A 22239-nucleotide genomic window follows, 5' to 3' on the forward strand; every position below is an offset into this window, starting at 1 on the left:
TGGCCTCCTCCATCGTGTGCAAGCAGGGGCATCCCCCCACCCGTGACCCCCCACAGGGCCCGTGGGAAAATCCCGCTGCCCCCCCCCACACTGCCCCACTGCGTCTGCACAGCCCCGGGCTGTCCCCCCGCTCCCACCCGTGCCCGCGGGCCGTGCCCCGCCGCGACCCCGCACACGGACCGTGGGAAAGTACACAAGTACGCGTTCCCACGCTCCCCCCCGAGACATATTTCACGCGGGGCGCGAAGTAGGTCCCGGGCAACTGCAGTGCGCCTGCGCACTGGGGACGGGGGCGGGGCGGTGCAGGTGGGCGGGGCGCGCAGGCGCGGTGGGGCGGAGCCGGGCGGCGCAGGCGCGGGGGGGGAGGCGCGCGCAGGCGCAGCGCGTGGCGGGGCTCCATGTCGCGGCGGGCCCTGCGGCGGCTGCGGGGCGAGCAGCGGGGCCAGGAGGAGCCGGGACTGGGCGAGTTGGGCCTGGACCCCGGCCCCGAGGGACCGCCGCTGCTGCTGCCGCCGCCGCCCCCGGCCGCCGCCAGGAGGGGACGGCGCGGGCCGGTCCGTACCGGCGTCAGCAACCGCTTCGAGCTGGTGAGGGGGGGAGAGGTTGGGGCCCGAGGGGTGGCGGGGCCTGGGGGGGGCAGCTGAGGTGGCAGGGGCTGGGAGGGGGTGACAGGGGCTGTGGGAGGGGGCAGGTGGGGTGACAGGGGCTGGGAGGGGGTGACAGGGGCTGGGAGGGGGTGTGGGAGGGGGTAGCTGGGGTGACAGTGGCTGGGAGGGGGTGACAGTGGCCGGGAGGGGACAGCTGGGGTGGCAGTGGCTGTGGGAGGGGGCAGCCAGGGTGACAGGGTCTGGGAGGGGGCACCTGGGGTGGCAGGGGCTGGGAGGGGGTGGCAGGGCCTGAGGGAGGGGGCAGCTGGGGTGACAGTTATTGGGAGGGTGGGTGGCTGAAGGGTGACTGTGAGGGGGTGACTCGGGGAGAGTGACTGAGGGGGTGGTTGGGGGGTGACTGGAGGGAAGAGGGGGCTGGGTGGCAGTGACCGAGAGGGGTCACAGCGACCCGGGGAGCGGTGGCTGGGTGGGGGTGACCAAGGTGGCAGTTTGGGGGTGGGAGCAATGTGGGGTCAGTGACCGGGGTGGGACTGGGGGGTTTGGGATGGTGGGTGACTGGGAGGGCCTGGGGAGACTCAGCTGGGGGGTAGGACGGGGAGGGGGTTGTAGGGAGGGCTTGAGAGGGCAGCAACTGGAGCTGAACTGGGAGGGAATGGGAGGGAAGCCTGGGAGGGGCCGGGTGGTCTGGGTGTTGTCAGAGCTGGGCTTTAGTATCGGGGTGGTCAAACAGTGGGTGAAACCACTTTTAGAATGTTCCTGCCCCCTTCCCAGCCCCACAAGATCCCTGTGCTGGAGGTCGGCGGTCAGGCGGGCCCTGAGGGCACAGATGGGCCCGTGGGGTGACAGAGCCTGCTCCTTCCTCTCTGGGCACCTTGGCCAGCCCTGGCGGTTCCCTCTCTTTCCCCAAGGCTTGGTTGAGTGAGCGTAGGCAGGGCTGGTTTTGGAGGCTCTGCCGAAGGAGGAGCAGAGTCCAGACAGGGCCGTGCTGTGCAGTGGACGCGTCGTCGTGGCCCTGTGCTCCCCTCCAGTGAGTCGGTGGGTGCGGGGCTGCTCAGGCGCCCACTGGGTGACACGCTTGAAATGAGGGGTCGTCCCTCTCCATCTGCTGGAGAAGCCAGTCAGGCAGCCGAGCCCTGCGCTGCTTCTGCCACGTTTTTCTCTTCCGTTTGCAGGTGGGAGCGGAACAGATCAGATCCCTGGGGAATTCTGTCCCCCCGGGCACAGGAGAGGGCAGGGCGCAGCCCGGCGCTCGCTGTTTCTGCAGCTTGTCCGTCTGTTTGCACAGATCACCGCCGAGGAGTTGGAGGATGAGCCGCCGTCCGGAGAGGAGCCAGTGGATGCCCGGCTCAGCGAGCGGGATGCAGCAGGAGAGAACAACGAAGGGGCTGTAACGGAAGAGACTGAAGGCGATGGGCAGAGAGATGGGGAGGAGGCAGAGCAGCCGGACCAAACGGTAACTAAACCACGGGTACCTAGTGATGACGGCGGTCACCACGTGAGGCGCAGAGAGAAGGTTTTTTATCTCCCTGTCTCGGTGTGCAGTGAGGAGCTTTGTGGTGCCAGATGAGTGTGTTTCTTTTCCCTTGTTTTTGTCAGAGGCGGAGGATGTGAGCCTCAGGGGAGGGACGCGCGCGGGGAGCTTAAATGCAGGTACTGGGGGCTCCAGATCTGGAGGAGAATGAGCAGTTTGGTGCCGAGGGTTGGGTTTGTGCCAAGGATCCAGGGAGATTTTGCAGCCGTGGAGGCAAGGTTCCTGAGGAAGACCTTGCGCTGCGTCCTCGCGGGTGCTGAGGTCAGGCAAAGTGCACAGGAGGGAGAGCGCCCTGGGGTTCTGAAAGGGAGATTGCTTCTCTGCTCCCTTCGCTGCACAATTAATTGAGCTCTGGGCTGGTGGGTAAATGCTCAGTGAAGCGTTTGTTTTGGAGTGAGACTCCGAGCAATGTAAACTAAACACTGAACTTGTGCGTTTCTGCAGCGTTTTGTTGTCATTTCATGTTAAGATTCCCTCCTGTGGTCTCTGTCAGCTCAGAAGCATCTCCTTGCAGAAGCACTTATGGAAAGGGACGCTTTAATTAACTATTTGACATTGCCAGTCTAGCCCATGTCTTACTGGAGATGAGGACGGGGAGGAGTGAAGGGGCATCGGCCCCTGGCCTCACCCGTCAGGGCTCAGCATTTGGGGTGTATCCCGTGGGTTTTTGGTGCCAGGTGGTGCGGCCAGAGGAGCAAAGACCGCTGTCTTCACGCAGTCTGGCTGTGCTGGTGGCCTCAGCCAGCCCAGGGGCTTGGGAATGCTCTGGATGTGCGGCGTGGGCTCTGCTCGGTCGGTCCCTGCGTGAGTGGTGCCTCCCGCGGGCCGTGACCCAGTGGTTTTGCTGCGTAAACGCTGCAGGAAGCAGCTGCTGCTTCTCCTAGAGCTCCCCGGCTAGAAACGTGGGAGCCCTCGGCAGGCATCTCCCCACCGTTAGACAGAGCCAGATCGGGGCTGCACGTTCCCCCAGTTCTGAAATCAGCTTGGGAGCTGTGGGGTTGTTCTGGTAACACCGTTACTTGCTGTTTTACCTGTGTAGATCCTGGAAACGTGCTTTTTAGCCCTGGGGAAGAGCCAGGGTGGACAGCAGCGTGGCTGTCGCGTGAGGGAATGCCACGCAGCATTGTGAGCTGCATCGGCAGCAAGAGGAGCCTGTGTCGTGTGGTGCTTTCCGGCAGCTGTTGGTTTCTGTGGAAATCGGCGTGACTGGTGAAACTGTCCCGCTCACTAGAAAGACAGAAATAAAATTTATTCTAGGGAGTAAAGGAGAGCTGAAGTGTTTCTTCCACACCTGGCATACCTAAACTGTTCCTGGCCCGATTTTGTAGTCTCAGACATTGATACGAAAGTCAGCTGAGACTTAACCCTTACGTTTGTAAACCTTTGGTACTTTCCTCCATTTTCTCCTTGTCTCTTAATTTCCACTTGCTGACAAACCTGAAAGGGTGAATACGGGTGTCATTTAAGGGCTCTCATGGCATTCTGATCCCTGTGGGAAACGCTCTTCTCCCCCGTGGAGCTTTCATCCCCGCAGTCCGTGGGCATGCTCTGACAGCTCTTCTGTTTCTCTTTGCAGCCTACGTTGAGTAACAAGCCACGAAAGAAAAAGAAGAAAAGGAAAACCAAGAAAACTTCAGCAGGGGAGACTCTGGTACGTCTGCGTTTGCTGTGAGAGTTAGCGGCTGTGCTAATTTCTGCATTGGGATTGACAAAGTGGCGACTCCGAGGTGGCTGCAGAAAAGATTTTGAGGCAAAAATGTTCCTTTTTGCGTCGTACTCATTTAAAATTACGAAATGGGAACAGCAGCTTTTGACTGTGGTCCCTCAAGCAGCCAGGACTGGTGCAGCTCTGTCGCAGATGCTTAGAGCCGAAATCCTCACGGCGGCCTCTTCTTTCATCTCTGCTTCGAGGCTTCGCACGGGAGGGAGTACTGCGCGAGGGTTTTTGCGGTTTTGTTATATTTTCCTTGCCCTACTTAGGTAGCTCTCCCGGCTCTGCAGAGCCATGCAGCGCGCTCGCTGCCAGCCGTCATGCGCGCTCCCTTCTCCTCCGCGCGCAGCTGCGCACCTCTGTAGTTTGACGTCTCGTGGCTGCGTGCTGGCAGGAGCGTCTGCTGGCGCGTTATCAGCGAACGCGCTGCCAAGCGCTCTTCCCGCAGGACCCGCGCCGTCCCCGCGGTGACGGAGGGAGCCAGGGGACAGGGCGCTAGGCTCGGAGACTAAACAGTCATCGGTCTTTCGAATTCAATAGAAATGAAGTTCAAGTGGGAGCTGGTTTTCTGCTAAGGTTTAAGAGGCTTTATTCACTCGGGGGAGATCCTTTGCTAAACATCCTGAGCCACGCTGTGCTAGAGTGCTGAACGGGCGAGCCGTGACTCCGGTGTGGGTGCCCAGCTGGCCGCCTCCTCCGCAGGAGCTCAGCTGGGCGAGCTCAGAGCGAGTTCCTAAGGCGGAGACCCCATCAAAGAGCCTGTTTCCTCTCCCACTCCAAGAATAACAAGCGACAGCGTGAGATCTGCCAGCTGTAGGCTGGGAGACTTCATACCCAGAGCCAGGCAGTTCGATTTGCTAGCTGGAGATAATACTACCTTTGTTCAAGCACTTAAATGCAAAGCACGTTGTGAACTTTTCATGTATCCACTCCATGCGGAGTGGCTATATTTAACTGGGAAAGGCAAGCTCGCAGTGCTATTTGGGTGTCATGAATGGAATTCCGTGTTCCACCCACGTACGTGGATGTGAAACGGCTGCATAAGAAATGCGTCACTTGCTGTTTGTGGGGAAAACTAGAGGAAAAACAGGATAAAACTGTTATACAACTGTTGAGCGTGTGCTGCTGGATATGTTCTTTGGGTTGTTAGGAGATGAGGAAAGTGAGAGTGTGATACATTAGAGCTGTGTTAAAATCATGCCAGTGTTTGACATCTTATTACGAGGGTCGCGGCAGTAACTTAGCATTTCCATGGAAAGCAGATAGTAAAGGCTGATTATTTAAATATTTACCAATAAAATCAGCCCCCAGCATTTCATGGTATCGTAGGGATTGTGGTATTAATAAACCAGACAAAGCACGGCAAAGGCTGGGGGGAAGGGGCAGACCAGAGACCAGGCACACACAGACTTGGGAGCTCTGTGTTAGGCGGGAAAGGACTCCCGTGGCCAACTCTTGCCCACGCTAGATGTGTTCTGCTGGCACGTTCGGACTCACGATGGCGTGAAGAGCAACTTCATGCTATCGCGATACCTTGAGCAAGTGGAGAGCCCTTTCGGGGGCAGTTGGACAGGGAAGGCAGGCTCTGGGTGGGATTTCTGAGGGAATAAAGTGCTGGGTGCAGAGCAGGAGGCCTCAACGAGATGCAGGACGTGCGCAGCTGAGGTGGGCGATGGGGTATTGGCAGGGCGAGGAGTAGGGGCTGCTCCGGTATCATGCGGAGATGAGGACGAGCTGCAGGACCTGGAGGCGGCTGGGCGCAATTTCTGCTGGGTGACCTGTGTGCCGCGGTGACTCGTTCTGTAATAACTGCCTTGTGTTTGCATGTGCCTATCTTAAGGAAGATAACGACCTGGAAGACATCGACAGCCTGCTGGAGAAGATTGAGGATACCGATGGGCTATCGCACCAAACCCAGAGCGGAATAATCGCTGACAGCAGGCCTCTGCTCTACGTAGAGCACAGGTAGGGCTTGCTTCCTTCCTGATCTTGGCTTTGGCCGTGACAGGGATACCTGTTCCCCCGAGGAAGGGAGCTGGGAGCCTGCCAGCATGATCTGGCTGTGAATTCAGGACCTTGCTTGAAAGGGGTTGTGGTAGTGGTTGTGCACAGCCCCGTTTCAAACCGCTGCTCTTAGAGCTGTTTGGTTTTGAGCGGTGACTGGTATTCTCTGCTGTCACGCCTGATTTGAGTGGGTGGCTGGACCAGATTAACCTCCAGGGGTGCCTTCCAGCCTAAAATACTCTGTGAATTTGTAGGAGAACCTCTGCAGAGCTGCTGAGAGCCCTGGTGCGTAAAGCTTTGCAATCAGGCTCGCCTGGCCGGGTGACCGGCTGCGTTCAGGCTGGGCGCTGTGGGCAGCAGGCCCCAGTACAGCATGTGCTGCCCTCTGAGGAGGGCTAAGCAGTGCCAGGAGCTAATTTCACCAGGAAAGCGGGTTAGACTTGTCTAACCTTTCCCGCATGTCACCATCAACGAAGTGGACTAAGCCCCACGTGTGTCCACGAGCTGAAGAATGAATCGGCATCAGACTTGAGACCTGTAGCATCTGGACCTGTTGGGAACGGGATGGCTGGTGGGTGTGTTTGGGAGCCCTGGGCTGGGGCAGGCACTGGCAGCTCTCTCTGTTTCTGGAGAAAACATTTAAACTTGTAGCAGGAACAACTTAACCGGTCCAGGTTTTGAAACATCAAAACCGAGCCTGGGCTGGTGGGCGCTCAGCGCTAGCGCAGGCTGTTCCAGGACACTGCAGTAAAGCAGGGATGTTTGTTTATCTAGAGGTGGTTTTAAACCTCAGTGGCATCTCTGGTCAAGTAAGCATTATTCAGAAACCTCGGAGAGCTGGATAATCTCCGAGTGGGTGAGGGTTGGCAGTGCTGGATCTCAGCCTTCCCAGTCCCTCTCTTCAAGCCCTGCTCGCTGGATGGCAGAGAGAAACCCCTCTCAAATACGCCTCCCTTCTCTGGGCCCACTGTTAGATCAAGAGCACTGTAGGAGTTGTCATGCTTTGCTACAAGATCTTTGTATTAAAAAAATGTATTTTAGTCCTTGCCAGCCTCCGTGCGGTGATTGCGGTGCTTGCCCCGAATCGCAGGCTGCCGCTGCCGGACTTGGCAGCAGGTATCCCGTGTTTTCTAGGCACGCGTAGCCCGAGCGTGCACTCCTGAGCGGCCGCTGTCCTGGGCGTATCCCAGACTAAGGCCCCAGCTGCCCTGGAGAGGGCAGCAGAAGTATTCCCCAGCTCAGCGCTGTTTGGGAGCAGAGCACGAAGGAAGCAAGCATCTGATAGACCAAGGGTTTCGATGCCTCCTGTTCTGGCTGTTTTTAGGCTCCTTTTGGTTTGTTGTGTCAGGTCGGTGGGGTGTGTGAATGTTCAGGGGCTCGGCCAGAGGCAGTTCAAGGTACAGAACACTTGGCACCGATGGAGAGACTCAAGCGTGAGACCTTTGGCTATGTTTAACTGACGGTAGCTTGTCTTTCTTGTTTCAACCTTCTCAGAAACTTGAATCCAGAGAACGAGTTGAAGAGATACTTTGGGGCTCGCGCTGTTCTTGGCGATCAGAGGTTAGTCCAAAATTTAATATTAAACCCTTCCAAAGTCCGAGTCGGTGTGTCTGTCCTTCCCTTGGTACAGCTTACCGAGCCCCCGGTGCCACACCTGGGCAGGGAATCCAGGGTTCAGGGTCTTTTACTCATTTAGTGGTCACTTGTTGGGACAGGAGAATATTTTTTTGTGATATGTGTGAGGAGGGGAGTAAGACTTCTCTAGGCTTTTGCTATCATCTGCTTTTTCTGCTGCCGCTTTCCCCTCTCATTTACTGTCAAACACCCTTCTAAAGTCCTTTCACTCAAATTCATAGAGTATAGACTCTTAAGATTTTTTTTTTTCTTTCTTTCTCTGGCATTTGTTGCTTGTTGCTATTCCGAAGTCTGAGTCTTAACAGAGTGGACCCTGAATACTTACCGGGGGGTCTCATGCGCTTGCTTTCAGGGGCCCAGGGAACCTCCTGCTTCTCGGGTGTGAGGTCTCTATGCAATTATCCGTTGCACTGTGCTCAGCGTTATCTAGAAATCCCCGCTTTCATGAGCAGGTTGAAAAATGTGCGCGTAAGAAGGCTATAAGCTCAGACCAGTGATGGTGGAAGCAGAAGCCTTCTCTGAGAGAGTCTGTGGAAGAATAGTTAGTGCCTGAGGAAGAAGCAGCAGTCCCTTACCGAGGAGACGCGACTTTCTTAGAGTGGCCTTGATTTCTGAATTCCTCCTGCCCTGCACCAGTAAATTGGTTGTGTTTGTGAGTACAGCTTAGACTAAATCAGTTGACACTTGAAGGCACTTCTGGGAAGATAGATGAGTCAGAGGGATATGGGGCTCTCTTAATTGGACCTGGGAAGCTGTTTGAAGCGGAGGCAGCTGAGAACTTGGCCGGGATAAAAGCGGGAGAGAAGCTATTGAAGTGGAAATGCTGGAGGCCCTGGCTGGGCCAAAGAGGAATGGTTGCAGTAAGGCAGAGCCCGAGCGAAGATATGTTGTGTCTTGAAGGCAAACATGTTAAAGCTCTGGGCAAAAGCTCCGTGTGGCAGGGCTGCAGCTGGGGAAGAAGTTGGATCTCTTGTTCCCTGAATCATCCTTTTTCTGGCTGGTGTCAGCCCTCCTCATTCTGTTAGTATGGAGAAACTGTGACCTCTCGTGTTTGTTTTCTCAGGCCAAGGCAAAGGCAGCGCCAGTACGTCCGCAGCACGTGGCTGACGGCTCCCAAGAACACCTGGCCGCGCTACAGCAAAACAGGTGAGGCTTTCGGTGCCACCTCCCGACGCACCGCGCTGCTGCTGGCCAACGGGGAACGTCAGTCCCGTGCCCATGTTGGCGCGGGCGGCTGCTCCTGCCAGCCTGGCTTTCCTCAAGCCTCCACGCACAGAAACCGGAGCTGCTTTCATCAGCTGCCAGGCCCAGACTTCACGCTGGTTGATGCAGAAAGGGAACTGCTCGTCAGCTGATGAAAATACCTCCTTTCTCAACAGGGAGAACTCTGTTGCATTGTGTCTTAGCATCTGAGGGGTTTTTTTTCCCCCTTATTGGAGGTAGCAGGTGATGAGTACTTCCCCTCTTGCAGCAGTCTTGCAGGGTAACGGGAAATAGCCGTGGGGAGAGCAAGCTGCTTGGGCTTCTCGGGTGGGTTTCGGCCTTTGACTTGTGGGAGAATCATAGAATTGTTAAGGTTGGAAAAGACCCTTAAGATCATCAAGTCCAACTGTTAACCCAGCACTGCCAAATCCACCACTAAACCATGTCCCCAGACACCACGTCTCCCCGTCTTTTAAATCCCTCCAGGGATGGGGACTCAGCCCCTGCCCTGGGCAGCCTGGGCCAGGGCCTGACAGCCCTTTCCGGGAAGAAGTTTTTCCTAATATCCAACCCAAACCTGCCCTGGCGCAGCTTGAGGCCGTTCCCTCTCGTCCCATCGCTTGTTCCTGGGGAGAAGAGACCGACCCCCCCGGCTCCAGCCTCCTTTCAGGCAGTTGCAGAGAGCGATGAGGGCTCCCCTCAGCCTCCTCTTCTCCAGGCTGAGCCCCCCCAGCTCCCCCAGCCGCTCCTCCCCAGCCTTGGGCTCCAGCCCCTGCCCCAGCCTCACTGCCCTGCTCTGGCCGCGCTCCAGCCCCTCCATGGCCGCCTTGGGGTGAGGGGCCCAGCACTGAGCACAGGATTCAAGGGGCGGCCTCACCAGTGCCGGGTGGAAGGGAAAGGAGTGAAATTCTCTGGGGGGTTTTGAAAACACATCTGGCTTTGGACCCAGTGGTGTGAATGAGCTTCCTGCATTATAAGGAAGCAGAAGAGCTTCTCTTTCCGCGGTGCTCGCGGGCTGGCAGCAGTGGTGACCGTGTCTCCCCTGCACCCTCTAGGTATTGCCATGCAGCTGGTGGACACCAGGAGGGGAGTGCAGTACTTCACGTTCGAGCACCATCGCGAGTACCAGCAAGTGCAGTTCAAGTTCCTGGACGCCGTGGAGTCCATGGACCCCAACAACATTGTGGTATGTTGTGAAACCGCGTTGCCCGTGCCGTTACCTCCCGCGTTCCTGCAGCCAGTTCCCTGGCAGGGGAGGTGGGCTGACGCATCCCAGCGCTTATTTTTTGCCAGTCTCATTTTGAGCAGTAGAGCTCTGTGCAGGGCGAGGTGGCGTTGCTTGCTGAGCTCTGCCTTCACCTTATTCATAAGATAAGTGATCACTTTGGTGCAAATGAAGTCCGGTGGCTGGTGACCGAGCCTCGGTGGCTCTGCCCGAGAGCATGCCAGGTAGCCATCTGGAAGAGGAGCCCGCAGGAACTGATCGTTGGGCTGAAAGGGTAGGAATAAAGCTCCCTTGTCTCAGCTCTTCAGCTGGGAAAGGAAAAATATTGTATAAACTGATCTTTAAATGGGAATCTAAACTAACAGCTCTTCTATTTATAAACTCTTGCATAAATTAAAAATATGTCTTTTCTTGGTATTTCAGCAAAACACTCTTTGTGTTGAAAGTTCTTCATGCGTATCCAAGCTCATTAAAGTGTGTGGTAACATTTATAGTTTATAATGATAAGCAGCAGTAAAATTACTCTGAACCCTACTGAACCGTAATTGAGGTATTTTTGCTCAGAAAACCCCGGCCACATGAGCTCAGATGCATGCCCTGGAGAAGTTTCTTAAAGAGGCCATTGTCCACTAAATAAAGTTTACTTCCTTCTGCTTTCCCACCCTCTGCTCATGGCCGCTGCTCTCCCCAGCTTGTCAGTTCTGCCTGCTGACCGGGCTGAGGGCTTCGCAAAAATGCCGCGAGGTAGCTCCAGCGCAGCAGCGAGCAAGCTGAGAGCCAGCGTCCTGAGGACGGCTCAAACGCCGTCTCGCGTGGCGGGCTTTTCCATGGTCCATTTTAGTCTTGATGCTCTGTCCCTGTTAAGTGGGTCTGGCTACGTTTTAAGATGTTCCTACGGCTTTAGTCTTTCAATTTTACATTAAGGGTAAAATCTTAACAGATTTACTTACCAGGAGTACTTCAAACCCCCAACCAGTTTATCTGCGACAGCCACAGTTTCACATAGGTGGAGCCCAGATCTGCCTTGCTGCTGTGGTTTCAGCAGGCAAGACATGGTTTTTTGGGGGTCCTGCTCAGTGAGTGTTTTTCTGCTCTTGCTAGTGGGTTAAAATGGTCTTGCTGGTGAAGTTGTGAGTGTGTGAAGAGCACTTTTTCCCATCACAGTCATCCTAGGTGCTCCATCTCTTCCAAAAATGAGAACTAGCAAGGAACTTCAGAGCAAGCAAGGGAGGGGTAAAGCGTCAGGCAAGTGGCACCAAGGCACAGACACCGGGCTGGGACAGCCGAGAACATGAGGGCTTTGTACTGTAGGTGGTCACGCTGGCCAGCGCCCTGCAGATTTATGACTTCTGGAGCTTTTGAAGCCATATTTTTCTAGTTTGGGGGAAAAAAAAAATCCTAAAACTAAACTGTGAGGAGATCTGAAGTAGCTTCGGTATTTTCATATTGAAACTGAGTTTTAGGTCCTTGGAAAAAAGTAGCCCATTTATAATATAATTAGTGAATGCAGAGATTTTTGAGGTTAAACTAATATTCTGAAGCCTGGAAAAAAATATTTTTAATCCATTACCATTCAGGAGCTGGATCCTGGAATTGTAATAGATGTGTCAAAATGTCCTCTCAGTACCCAGAGGAAGCAAAAGCCTGATCAAATGCTCAGAATTGATAAGGAACAGAGAATAAACCAAAAATGTAATTATGCCTGCTGCCTACATCTTGAATATTGTGTTCGGTTCTGGGCTCTTGCCTTCAAAAGGATATGGTGGAGCTGGGAGAGGTTCGGAGGAGGACAGCAAAGATGATCAAAGGCCTGACATGGCCTCAGCGCTGGAAAAGCCGGGTCAGCTGGGAGGGAGGTGCCTGGGGAAAGCTGCAGTCGAGGGCTCAGATCCTGCATGGAGCGGGGAGAGACCTCCCTGCCGTCCCTTCCAGCACAGGGAGGAAGCTGGGAGGTGGGGACTGAAGGAAGTTCTTGGTGTTGTGTGCTTAAGTGGTGGCTTTCTGTATCGCAGAGCTGGGGTGCTGGAAAGGTCAGTAAGTGAACAAATTCACGGGAGGAGACGCCGTTAATATCAATGGTATTTTTGACAGTGGGGGTCCCTGAACCCCTAAAGGTTGGCAGCTTGGAGTGTGCTGGGAGTCATCGTGCATGCCCGGCTTCGTGCCCTCTTTCCCAGGCATCTGGGTTTGGAGACAGGGCGAGGTGGACCTCTCCTCTGACCCAGCGGGACTGTTCTTAGGTTCTTTTAATCCATAGTTTTAGCCTTCCACATGAGGCACATCCCCAGCCTTGCACTACAGAGCGCTGGCTCTCTGGTGGCGTGGGACAGGGTTTCTTCACCTCCAGACCCAGGGGCAAGAACAGCCCGTCTCTCTTAGGTGCCGTGTCAGGGCGTTTGCCTCCCTGCCACGCTTACAGAGCTCGCCTCGTAGGCAGAGTGTGTGAGAAACCCGTGATTTGTCCCATCATGTCATCAGGTTCTTGCTCTTCTGCAGCTGCTGCTTCAGATGAACCCGTACCATGTGGACTCCCTTCTGCAGCTCAGCGACGTGTGCCGGATGCAGGAGGATCAGGAGATGGCCCGTGATCTCGTAGGTAAGAGCTGAGGTGAGGAGCAGATGTCCTGGCCCGAGGTGGGGTGGGAGCTGCTGCTGTTCACTGTCCCAGTTCTGCCTTCTGCCAGCTGAGCCTGCTGCTGGGAAGGGGCAGCAGCAAAGGTGCTCGGCCCCTCTCGGCTAGCCTGAGTCGGTGTGAGCTTGCTGAGAGCGCGTGTGGAAACCTCCAGCCTGGCCGAGTCCCCGGCGGGGCCCGCAGAGCAGCGTGGTGTTGTGCTGCGGAGGCAAGGCTTGTCACCGGCTGCCCATACCTACGGCGCGGGGAGGGAGAGCTGGTGCTGGGGCATCAGTCTGCAGGCACGCACGCACGTGCTCCCAGGTCCTCGCTGAAAGTCTCGGCTGAACAGTTGCTGTGAATCAGTAATCCAGGACTTTGGGTTCAGTTTTGGTTTTGTTTCAACAGAGAAGCAGCAAACCAGAAGGGCTGGTTTGGCTCCGTGTCTGTGACCGCGAGCGCTCTGCTGTATATCGTCCTGCAGACCAGCAGCTTTTGCTGGAGACTTTTAAATAGAGCCGGACGTGTGTGTCTGGGGCAAAGCCCGTCAGTGTTCGCCTTCAAAATGAGTGGAAGGATTGTCTGGACATGGGGGGGTCCCACCTGCAGGACATCCCTTGCAGGAGGGAGGGTCTGATTTAGTAGCTACGAGATGCAGCAGTGCAAGGGACGCCGCAGGAAGCGTACCCACTCTGCGGGGAGCATGCCCAGCCCTCCAGGCCAGCGTGCCCTGCCTTCCTCTGACCGGATCTTGCAGGTCAGCGTGTCGGGCTCTGTTCCCCGGGGCAGCGCCGGCTGCCTGGGGGCAGGAGGCACCCTGGGAGGACGGCTGCCCCTCGGACTGCTGCGTTGCAGTCTTGGGTCTCCAAGATGTGCTGTTTGGTAACCGGGGCGTGTGCTCTCCAGCATGATAGGAGGGGCCGGAGGTGAAGTAAGGACAGGATCTTTGGCTTCCCTGTGTGAAGGTAGTTGTGGCAGTGTTGTGGTTTAACCCCAGCCGGCAGCTAAGCACCGCCCGGCCGCTCACTCGCTCCCCCTCCCCGCTGGGATGGGGCAGAGAATTGGAAGGGTGAAAGTGAGAAAACTCGTGGGTTGAGATAAGAACAGTTTAATCATTGAAGTAAAATAAAATAGAATAGTAGTGATAGTAGTAGCGGTAATAATAATAATATAATAATAGTATACAAAGCAAGTGATGCACTATACAATTGCTCACCACCCGCCCATCCCTGAGCAGCGATTGCTGACCCCCGGCCAACTCCTCCAGTTTCTATACTGGGTATGATGCCATACGGTATGGACTAGCCCCTGGGCCAGTCTGGGCCAGCTGGCCTGGCTGTGCCCCCTCCCAGCTCCTTGTGCACTGAGCAGGGCACAGGAAGCTGGAAAAGCCTTGAATAATATAAACAGTACTTAGCAACAACTAAAACATTGGGGTGTTATCCACATTATTCTCATACTAAATCCAAAACACAGCACTACGCCAGCTAGTGGGAAAAAAATTAACTCTATCCCAGCTGAAACCAGGACACAGAGGCAGCGATACCAGCCCCAATCCCAGACCTCCTCCAGAAGAGTTACTTTTCACAGCCGGAGCATGATCTAATGCCTGCAGACGGGAACAGGGCTCGCTTGCCTGGGTATCTGCTGTGACCACGTACTCTGAAGTAGCTTTGTGCCTTGCTAGAGTGTGAACAACCTTATTTCATGGGTGCCAGAGTTCTCCATTAGCAGTGTCTTCTGGACCAAATTGTGAGCGGCGGGGCTGCGCAGCGTGCCGGGGTGGTGGCGTGCCCTGACGCTGTCCTTGCTGTCCGCAGAGCGGGCGCTGTACAGCCTGGAGTGTGCCTTCCACCCCGTCTTCAGTCTCACCAGCGGGACCTGCAGGCTGGACTACCGGCGGCCAGAGAACAGGTAGGCGGCACGTCTGCCGGAGAACCGTCGCGGCGTGCCCTGGCCTACTTTGGACACGGAGACCCAGATTCACAGCGTCTGCTGCGTCATCCGCGCTGGCGGGGGGACCTTGAATGTCCCTTTCTGTCGGAACAAGCTCTGCCGCTCAGCAGTCGATGGCGGTGCCCCTTGGCAAGGCAGCAGCTACCGAGATGGGTGCTGGGGTACCGGCAGCTCTTGGTCTGCCAGGTCGCTCGCACTGAGGTTTCTTTGCGAAACATCCTCTTTCCCGAGGGATTTCTTACTGGAGCAGTAACTGCTCCTCCCCATCGCATCCTTCTCGTGCAATTAGTCCCCCTTAGCCCCAAACGGCACTTATTTTTGTCACAAAAATACTTGCTGCGTCTTTACAGCTGTGCTTGGTCGCTTGTGTGCTGCCTGCCTGCCCGGTCTTCGTCCCCAGTACTCGCGCTGCTCCCGGCCTGGTTCTTTATGTAATGACAGCTCTGCAGCTGCGGGGAAAGGTGACTTTATTCTGGGAATTTTCCAGTCAGCTGACCCAAGCCATCCCTCCTGCTCTACCTGGAGGTTGCTCAGATTTCCAGTACCCACTCGCTGACGGGCCCGGTGCCGTCTGTGACCTGAACGCTGCAGTCTGGGTGTTAGTCCTCCCGCCGTACGCATTGTGCACGCTCCGTGTCGCCGTCCCCACGCGGCTGGGCGGGCTGGGCAAGGCAGGATGCAGACTCCGGTGCATTTACTTGTTTCTCTTGTCCTGAGTTGTCGGCCAGTCTGTGAGAGCACAGGGCTGTGGGGCCTTGGGGAGCAGGGATGGGGCAGGCCATGGGTTTGCTGTCCCTATGCTTGCACAAAGATATTAAAAAATATATATGTTAAAAAAAAGAGATGGGATCGCGAGGAGTCTGCGGCAGCCTGTACTGCACCAGGCTGGGGTCCCTGGACCCCTCCGGCCTCAACTGCAGTGCTGATGCTCAGGGGGCGAGGAGCTGGGGCTGACTGTGGGTCCCCGTTCTTAAGTGGCACGAGGTGCTTCTCTCCAAATCTGGCTTCTAAAACCTGCTTCTCTTCCCCACGCAGGGCTTTCTTCCTGGCTCTCTTCAAGCACCTGATGTTCCTGGAGAAGAGAGGCTGTCCCCGGACAGCCCTGGAGTTCTGCAAGCTGATCCTGAGGTAGGAGCCCCCGCCGAGGGCTGCACCCCGTTCCCTGCAGGATGGGGCAGGGCGTCTCAGGCTTGGGGGAACAGGCTTCGAACAACGCACCAAACCTAACCCGGGTGGGACAAAAACCCGAGAGGTGTTACTGCTGCTCCCAGGCTTAGTGGGGGCTTGTTTCCACTCCTCACGGAGGCAGTGTCACCGGTTAGTTTTGAGACCCGCTCTCATCTGCGGCGCGGCTTTGGAGAGGGGCGATTGTTGAGAAGGAGGCTTGAGCAGATGGGACCTGGGTGGCCCTTGCTCTCGGCTGCTGAGCTGTGGGCCTGGATGGTCCACAGAGCCTCTGCGGAGCAGAGGTGCAACGGTGGCCTCGGCCCGCGCGGTTTGTGGCCGTTGATCCTCCTGGGTGGTGGCAGGGGGGCCGTCAGCCCGCTGCAGGGACGCCGACCGGGCAGGGCGTTGCAGCGTCATCCTGGCCGTGCAGGAACGATCATGTTCCCGTTACCTCTGCTTGCTGAGTCACGGAAGCTCTCTGGATGCTAGTGGGAAAGTCTGGTTTGACTTAGAAATGAGGACAGCTACTTCAGCTTTTGTGACACTGATTTTGTTTCCTCCCCTTGTGCTCGCCTCCCCCTGAAGCCTTGATCCAGAGAACGACCCTCTGTGCGTGCTGCTGCTGATCGATTTTCTGTCCCTCCGAGCTAGAGAATACACCTTCCTGACCCGCATGTTCCAGGAGTGGGAGGTGAGTTGGCAACGGGCCGCCCTGGCGAGAGACGGGGGTCTGGCGAGATTCTAGGATTCTTTAAGCACTGGTGATAGCGCTTTCCCTTGATGATTTGCCTGGTTTAAAAATCAGATCTAACTCTTTACAACACTGTAAAAATTAAATCCTAATTGCAGCTTAGAATTTCCCTGGAATGGTCTTGCTCTTGTTAATTTAATTTTACAGTATGTTTAACAGATTTTGTACTGTCACTTAGCTGCCCAATTACTGATTTTTCATGCCTAATTTTTCCCATCTTCCTCTCCACATACATGCGGAAAAAAAAATCTTTTTCATTGCTCCCTTTGGTTTCATAATAGAAACTCTTTTTGAGCACTGTTTCCCCTTTGAAAATCAGTGAAATTAAGTTTGGATCCAGAAAGAATAAAATAAGTGTGACAGACAAATAGCCAATTTTAGGTGCTCATTAGAAGGGGTAATGGCTTTAAACTGAAAGAGGGTAGATTTAGATTAGATACAAGGAACAAATTCTTCACTCTGAGGGTGGTGAGGAACAGGTTGCCCAGAGAAGTCGTGGATGCCCCATCCCTGGAAGCATTCGAGGCCAGGTTGGACGGGGCTTTGAGCAACCTGGTCCAGTGGAGGGTGTCCCTGCCCGTGGCGGGGGGTTGGAACCGGATGATCTTTAAGGTCCCTCCCAACCCAAACCATCCTGTGATTCTGTGATTCTATGAGACGGGGCAGGGAGGGGAGAGGAGAGGAGAGCTGGTTCCTGGGGCTCTCCCCACCTGGGCTAGGCTGGAGGGGGCGGCTGGGCCACCCAGCGTGAGGTTTTCCTAACCAGCTTAGCTCTTTGAGGGCTGTCTCATGGCCAGGCTGGCATCCCAAAATCATCGGAACGACCCATAAAGGCTGGGGTATTTGTTCTTGTAATCCTGGTACCCTGCAAACAATTGTACGAACTCAAAATTGCTTACTCAGTTGTAGGGGCACCAAGCCAGCGGCTGGAAAGTAACTTAAACCCCACCCCACGTACAGCCCAGCCACATCGAGATTGTTCTGCATAGCATCATTTCTCGGTAAATCTGTCTCTCCGATCCTGCAGAGTCACCGGAATTTGTCCCAGCTGCCCAATTTTGCCTTTTCGGTGCCGCTGGCCTATTTCTTCCTGAGCCAGCAGGAGGAGCGCTCCGAGCTGGAGCTAAGCCAAGCCCGGGAGAAAGCCACCCAGCTCATCCAGCTCGCGTTGATCATGTTCCCAAGCGGTAAGTCTGTCCCCACCGGTAAGTCCGTCCCCGCAGGCTTTGACGCTGTCTTCATTTGCGAGAGCAAAGGCTGGATTCCAGGCAGGCAAGCGCAGAGGCAGCAGTTTGCCTGTGGGTTGCCCATGGCATTCGCCTCTGTCCATGGGAGATGGGAGCCCTGCCTCGGAGGGCGATGCTGTGGCAGCCCTGCCATACCCTTGCTGTGGCAGCGGTGGGATTCAGCCTTCCCGCCCCCCACCGGGGCAGGGCTGGCGAGAGAACGGTGGAGCTGGCTGGGCTCCCGCAGCCGTGAGCCCTCCACGTGTTGGGAGGAGATCGGCGATGGCTCTCCCTGCTGTGCACCCTCCTCGGAGCAGCTGGTCCCCCTTCGTTAGAGACCAATCCCCCTTCGTTAGAGACCAATCCCCCTTCGTTAGAGACCAATCCCCCTTCGTCAGAGACCGTCACAGGGTCAGAGACCGTCACAGGCGTGCTGTAGGGGGAGGGTGAGAACCGAGCAGGAAGGCGTTTCACCCCAGGGTTGCCCAGCCCAGAGACAGCGAGTCTCTCTCAGCTTTCCCTCCGAGGCACTGCTTTGCTTTAGGCGTGCTCTCGATGGGCACCCATCACTCTTGCTTTCAACCAGTTGGTGCTGCTGTCCACAAAGGGAGATATACAGCCCCTCTGGGCCCAGAGCAGGGCGTGTCTTTATAGGCCGGAATAACCAGCTCTCAAACAGAGGTTTAGTTTGTGTTGGCTGAAACGATCTTTTTTGTTGCTTGTCACGGTGGCTGAAATAAAACCCTTCTTCAAGTTCAAAGGCCAGCAGCGTTAAGTGCAGAAAATTGCACCCTGTTTCACGGGGGGCGAAAGATTGTTGTTCTTTCCCGTTTGCTCTGGATCTGTTTCCATCATCCACGCAGAGGGATGAAAACGCAGCATAACCCCCGGCGGCATCCTCGCACCCTCCTGGCGTGGGTCCTCGTTCGGCGCCCCGTTGGGGCGCTGGCCCCCTGGGATGGGGCCGTCTCTCCACAGCCCTGGCAGCGGGGACCGGCCGCTCCGTGGTGCTCCTCGCCGGGCCGTTGAAAGCGAGCTGACTTTTTCTCCTGCAGTTCTTATGCCGTTGTTGGATCACTGCAGCGTGCAGCCTGATGCCAGGGTCGCCTCCCATTCCTTTTTCGGGCTGAATGCTCAGATAAGGTAAGCCCTGGAGATGTTCTCAGTAAAGAGAAGGAATCGATTTTGCCGGTAGCGGGGCTTTTGCTTGCTCAGGCAGCTAATGGAGTTACAAAGCTGCGGAGGAGAATATTTGCTTTTCCTGAGTAGGCTGTTAGATGCTTTGATAATGGATTTCCATAATGGCCAGCAGATAATGCTAATAAACCCACCTCACCTTAATGTGGATGGGTCAGAAGTTCATTCCGAAGCTTGTCGGTACATGTAGTGAGAGAGAACAACGTGTGCGTGCTCTCGGGGCAGGCCGCCTCCTGCCAGTCTGGATTGCCCTGACATGTGGTCCTCCTAAATGCACGAATGGTCTCCCCCTCGGGTCAAGGCAGCATTAACTTTCATCTCATGGCTATGCTTATCCCAAAAATAGACGGAGTCAGAAAAACTGGTGAAGGTAGACGGAAACAGCAAAGGAGGGAGCCTGCGATTCCTCTCTTTGTGTTCTCACGCTGAAGCACAGTGCAGAGATGAGCCCTTGCCAGCCCGTGCAGGGACCTGCAGGCGGGAAGGAGGAGAGTGCCCTGAATAACAACTGTCTCCTGTAGCCAGCCTCCCGCCTTGAACCAGCTGACGTCCCTCTACGTGGGAAGGACTCACTCCCTGTGGAAGGACCCGGCCGTCATGGCGTGGCTGGAGACCAACGTCCACGAGGTGCTGCGCATGGTGGATGCCCGGGACCCGCTGGTGGAGGAGTCCGAGCACAAGTGAGTGCGGCAGGCGGAGGTGAGCGGCTCTCGCACCAGGCGCGGGTGCTGGGACACGGGGACGGAGCGGGCCGGGGGGGCTCTGCGGACGAGAGGGGAGCTCTGGCCTGGGCTGCAGCGGCACCGGGGCTTGCTCAGAGCCCCACGACTGCCGATCTGATGGCGGCTGCTGATGCCAAGGGCGCCAGGAAGGCAGAGGTTCTCCTTCCCTCCTTTGCACAAGCACGAATTAAGAGCTTCCCCCAGCCTCGGCCATCGTGTGCGCCCTGGAAATTGCCTGGGAGGGCGGAGGGGTTGCCGCTGGCTGGGAGAGGCAGGGATGGCTGCACGGCTCACGGGCCTTTACTGCGCAGGGCAGGTGGGGGCTCAGAAATGGCTTCCAGCTCCGAGAAGCAGGAGAGAGAGGCATTAGGTCTTGTCCTAAACCAAAGTTAGTTTACTCTGCTGACCTGCAGAGGAACGGGGCTGGTGAGGGAGGTCTGCGCGGCGTCCCTGAGCTGTTCCGCTCTGTTTTCATCTGAGGTTAGCAGCAGCCAAGTGACTTTGGCTTCGCCAGCTCTGTCCGATACGGCGTGTCCCCCGGGACAGGGATGCAGCTGACGATGCACCTAGAGAAGCAGAAGTGGAAAGCTGGCTATGCCGAGGCGTGCTCAGTGCAATCCTCTGTCCCCCTCCCTACCTTTTAGGAGGAAGATGCGGTACCAGAGCGCACCCAGGAATATCTACCGGCACGTCATCCTCTCGGAGATGAAGGAGGCCACGGCAGCTCTGCCTCTGGTGAGGAGCCCTGGCAGGGCGCAGGCGGTGCCACGGCGCGACGGCCCTCACGTCCCTGCCATGTATACAGAGGCCGGGCACGTCTTAAACCCCGGCCACCAGCAAGAAACACCCGCCTGACCTCAGGGGATCCTCCCTGTGTGCACGGCTTCCCGGGGCGGCCCACGGGGGCACGTGCGGCCAGGCCGGGCTGCGGCTGGTGCCCGGCTCTGTTGCGCTCCCCGAGACCAAGGGCTGTCCAGCTGGTCTCGCCGACTCCATGCCTCGGTGTTTGCTGCTGCTGGCGACGCAGCCTTCACCCCTTCTTTCTTCTCCCCCTCTGCAGGAGGTGACCTCGCAGCCCGTGATGGGGTTCGACCCCTTACCTCCCTTGGACTCCATCGTTTCCTACACCAGACCAGAAAGGTACCTTCTCCAGCCCTCCTTTCTGCGCCGGCACAGCCGGCGTCTTCCCGGCGCACCCTCAGCCCCGGGCCTGGGTGCACACAGGCGCTTGGAGCTGACGTCCTCCTCCATCCTGAGCAGCCTGGCTTGTGGTGCTCGCCGACAGGCAGAGCCTGCAGGCAGGACTGGTCCTGCCACTTTGCCTCGGTGGTCACCGCTGGAGACGGAGGCTGTGCACAGCCATTAAGGCAAAGGCCACTGAAATATTTTGGCTGTTTCTTAACCGAGGTGGTTTGGAGTAAATACAGGTTTAAGCACAGCCAGCCGTGGTGTGCAGACCGTTCAGGTGGAGCCTGTATGTCTTATGCGCCGACCCAGCTCAGAGCAAACGTGGCAGTGCTTTCAGTGCCTGCTGTGCCCGGCGGTTGTCAGCTGCTGGCTGCCGGGGGTACGAAACCCCTGAGAATCCCCCGATACCCTGCTTCGGGACTGGCTCGGGAGGGGCCCTGTCGTGGTCCAGACGGCGTGGTTCTCTCTAGCACCTCCGCCCTGCCTCAGCCCCAGCGAGATGTCGAGTGCCAAGCCGCCCCCTTAACTGTGGTGTGACTTCTGTCTTTCAGAACGAATCATCCATCCAACGAAAGCACTTTATCTCTCTTCTTCCGCTCGCTGCTGCCAAATTTTAACTTGCAGGTATGTGCAGAAGTTTCCACTGCACAGTGTTTTCTGCAAAGGGAGTGGCTCTTGGCATAAGCAGTGTGTAAACGTCAGGTTGCAGAACAGCCTGATGCTTTTTAGCAAGCGGTGTTGTCTCTCTCCCTGCCTGCTGCAGGCAGCTCCCTGCCCGGCCGCTCCAGCTCTGCTCTCTTGCAGGGGGACATCAGGCACGATGGGGATGAAGAGGCCGGAGCAGGGCAGGACCTTAACCAGGGGGTGAACAGGCTCATGGCAGCCATGCGGGACATGCTGGCGAACATCCAGTTTCAGGAACCCCCCCGAGATGACAATCCCGAAGGCGACGGAGACTGGGACTGAGCCGAGTGCGCGTCCCCCGCCCCACCCCTCTGTAATCACCCCCCACCCCCTGTCCTGCTCTAATAAAGTCTCAAACCCACGGCGTCCGCTCTCACGGTGGGGATGGGCTCCGTCCGGGGTGGGGGGCTGCCGCCGCCGGCACCTTTCGCATCTCTCGGCGGGGGGCAGAGCTAATCTACAGCAGCTGTCCCTCGGCCCCGACTCAGCTTAGTCCCCTTCTGGCCTCCTCCAAGCACATTTGCTGTCCCCTTCCCCTGTCTGCTCTTCTCGTGTTTAACGGCCGGAGGGGTTTTTTTGCCCACTCCCGCGGCTCTTGTGCCTCCTTCCCTCCACCAAACCTGATGATGATGAAGGGCTCAGGCTTCCCCCCTCCCTCCTTTCCCTACCTTCCCCTTGTAGAGCCAGGAATGAGGTCAGCTGCGCTCAAACTCTCTAACTCATCCTCACTGCCCGCAAAGCTTTTTATTTTTTCCCCCCGCTCCGTTTTTCTGCTGCGTAACGGTGAATATGTGGTTCTAATGCTGAGCCAGGCTGCGTT

At 56.6% G+C, this 22239-nt stretch overlaps 1 protein-coding gene across 3 annotated transcripts; it reads left to right on the top strand.

Moving 5' to 3' along the window:
- Positions 1–358: 358 nt before the first annotated feature.
- Positions 359–21783, top strand: TCF25 (TCF25 ribosome quality control complex subunit). 3 transcript variants are annotated; one of them, XM_087739828.1, is made up of 18 exons: positions 359–587; positions 1894–2061; positions 3716–3790; positions 5691–5815; positions 7349–7414; positions 8553–8635; positions 9748–9878; positions 12414–12513; positions 14349–14442; positions 15520–15612; positions 16237–16342; positions 17430–17589; positions 18684–18771; positions 19347–19505; positions 20192–20282; positions 20608–20687; positions 21287–21359; positions 21540–21783. In XM_087739828.1, the coding sequence occupies exons 1-18, from the start codon at positions 399–401 to the stop codon at positions 21699–21701; spliced, it is 2043 nt and encodes a 680-aa protein (XP_087595954.1). In that variant the 5' UTR covers positions 359–398; the 3' UTR covers positions 21702–21783. The 3 variants fall into 3 exon arrangements, 2 of the variants coding, with proteins under 2 accessions (XP_087595954.1, XP_087595955.1); XM_087739829.1 differs by lacking the exon at positions 7349–7414; XR_015700534.1 differs by lacking the exons at positions 21287–21359; positions 21540–21783 and having other exon boundaries at positions 19347–19524; positions 20608–20652.
- The last annotated feature ends 456 nt before the right edge of the window (positions 21784–22239 follow it).

Source organism: Nipponia nippon, unplaced genomic scaffold, assembly GCF_047370975.1.
Source record: "Nipponia nippon isolate SJK-2023a ecotype South Korea unplaced genomic scaffold, ASM4737097v1 scaffold_7, whole genome shotgun sequence".
Classification (NCBI taxonomy): Eukaryota; Metazoa; Chordata; class Aves; order Pelecaniformes; family Threskiornithidae; genus Nipponia; species Nipponia nippon.

Coding starts and splice junctions, on each gene's coding strand:
- TCF25 (XM_087739828.1), top strand. CDS start 399: ATGTCGCGGCGGGCCCTGCGGCGGCTGCGGGGCGAGCAGCGGGGCCAG. Junction 5,816..7,348: donor CTGCTCTACGTAGAGCACAG/GTAGGGCTTGCT, acceptor CAACCTTCTCAG/AAACTTGAATCCAGAGAACG. Junction 20,283..20,607: donor CCACGGCAGCTCTGCCTCTG/GTGAGGAGCCCT, acceptor CCCCCTCTGCAG/GAGGTGACCTCGCAGCCCGT.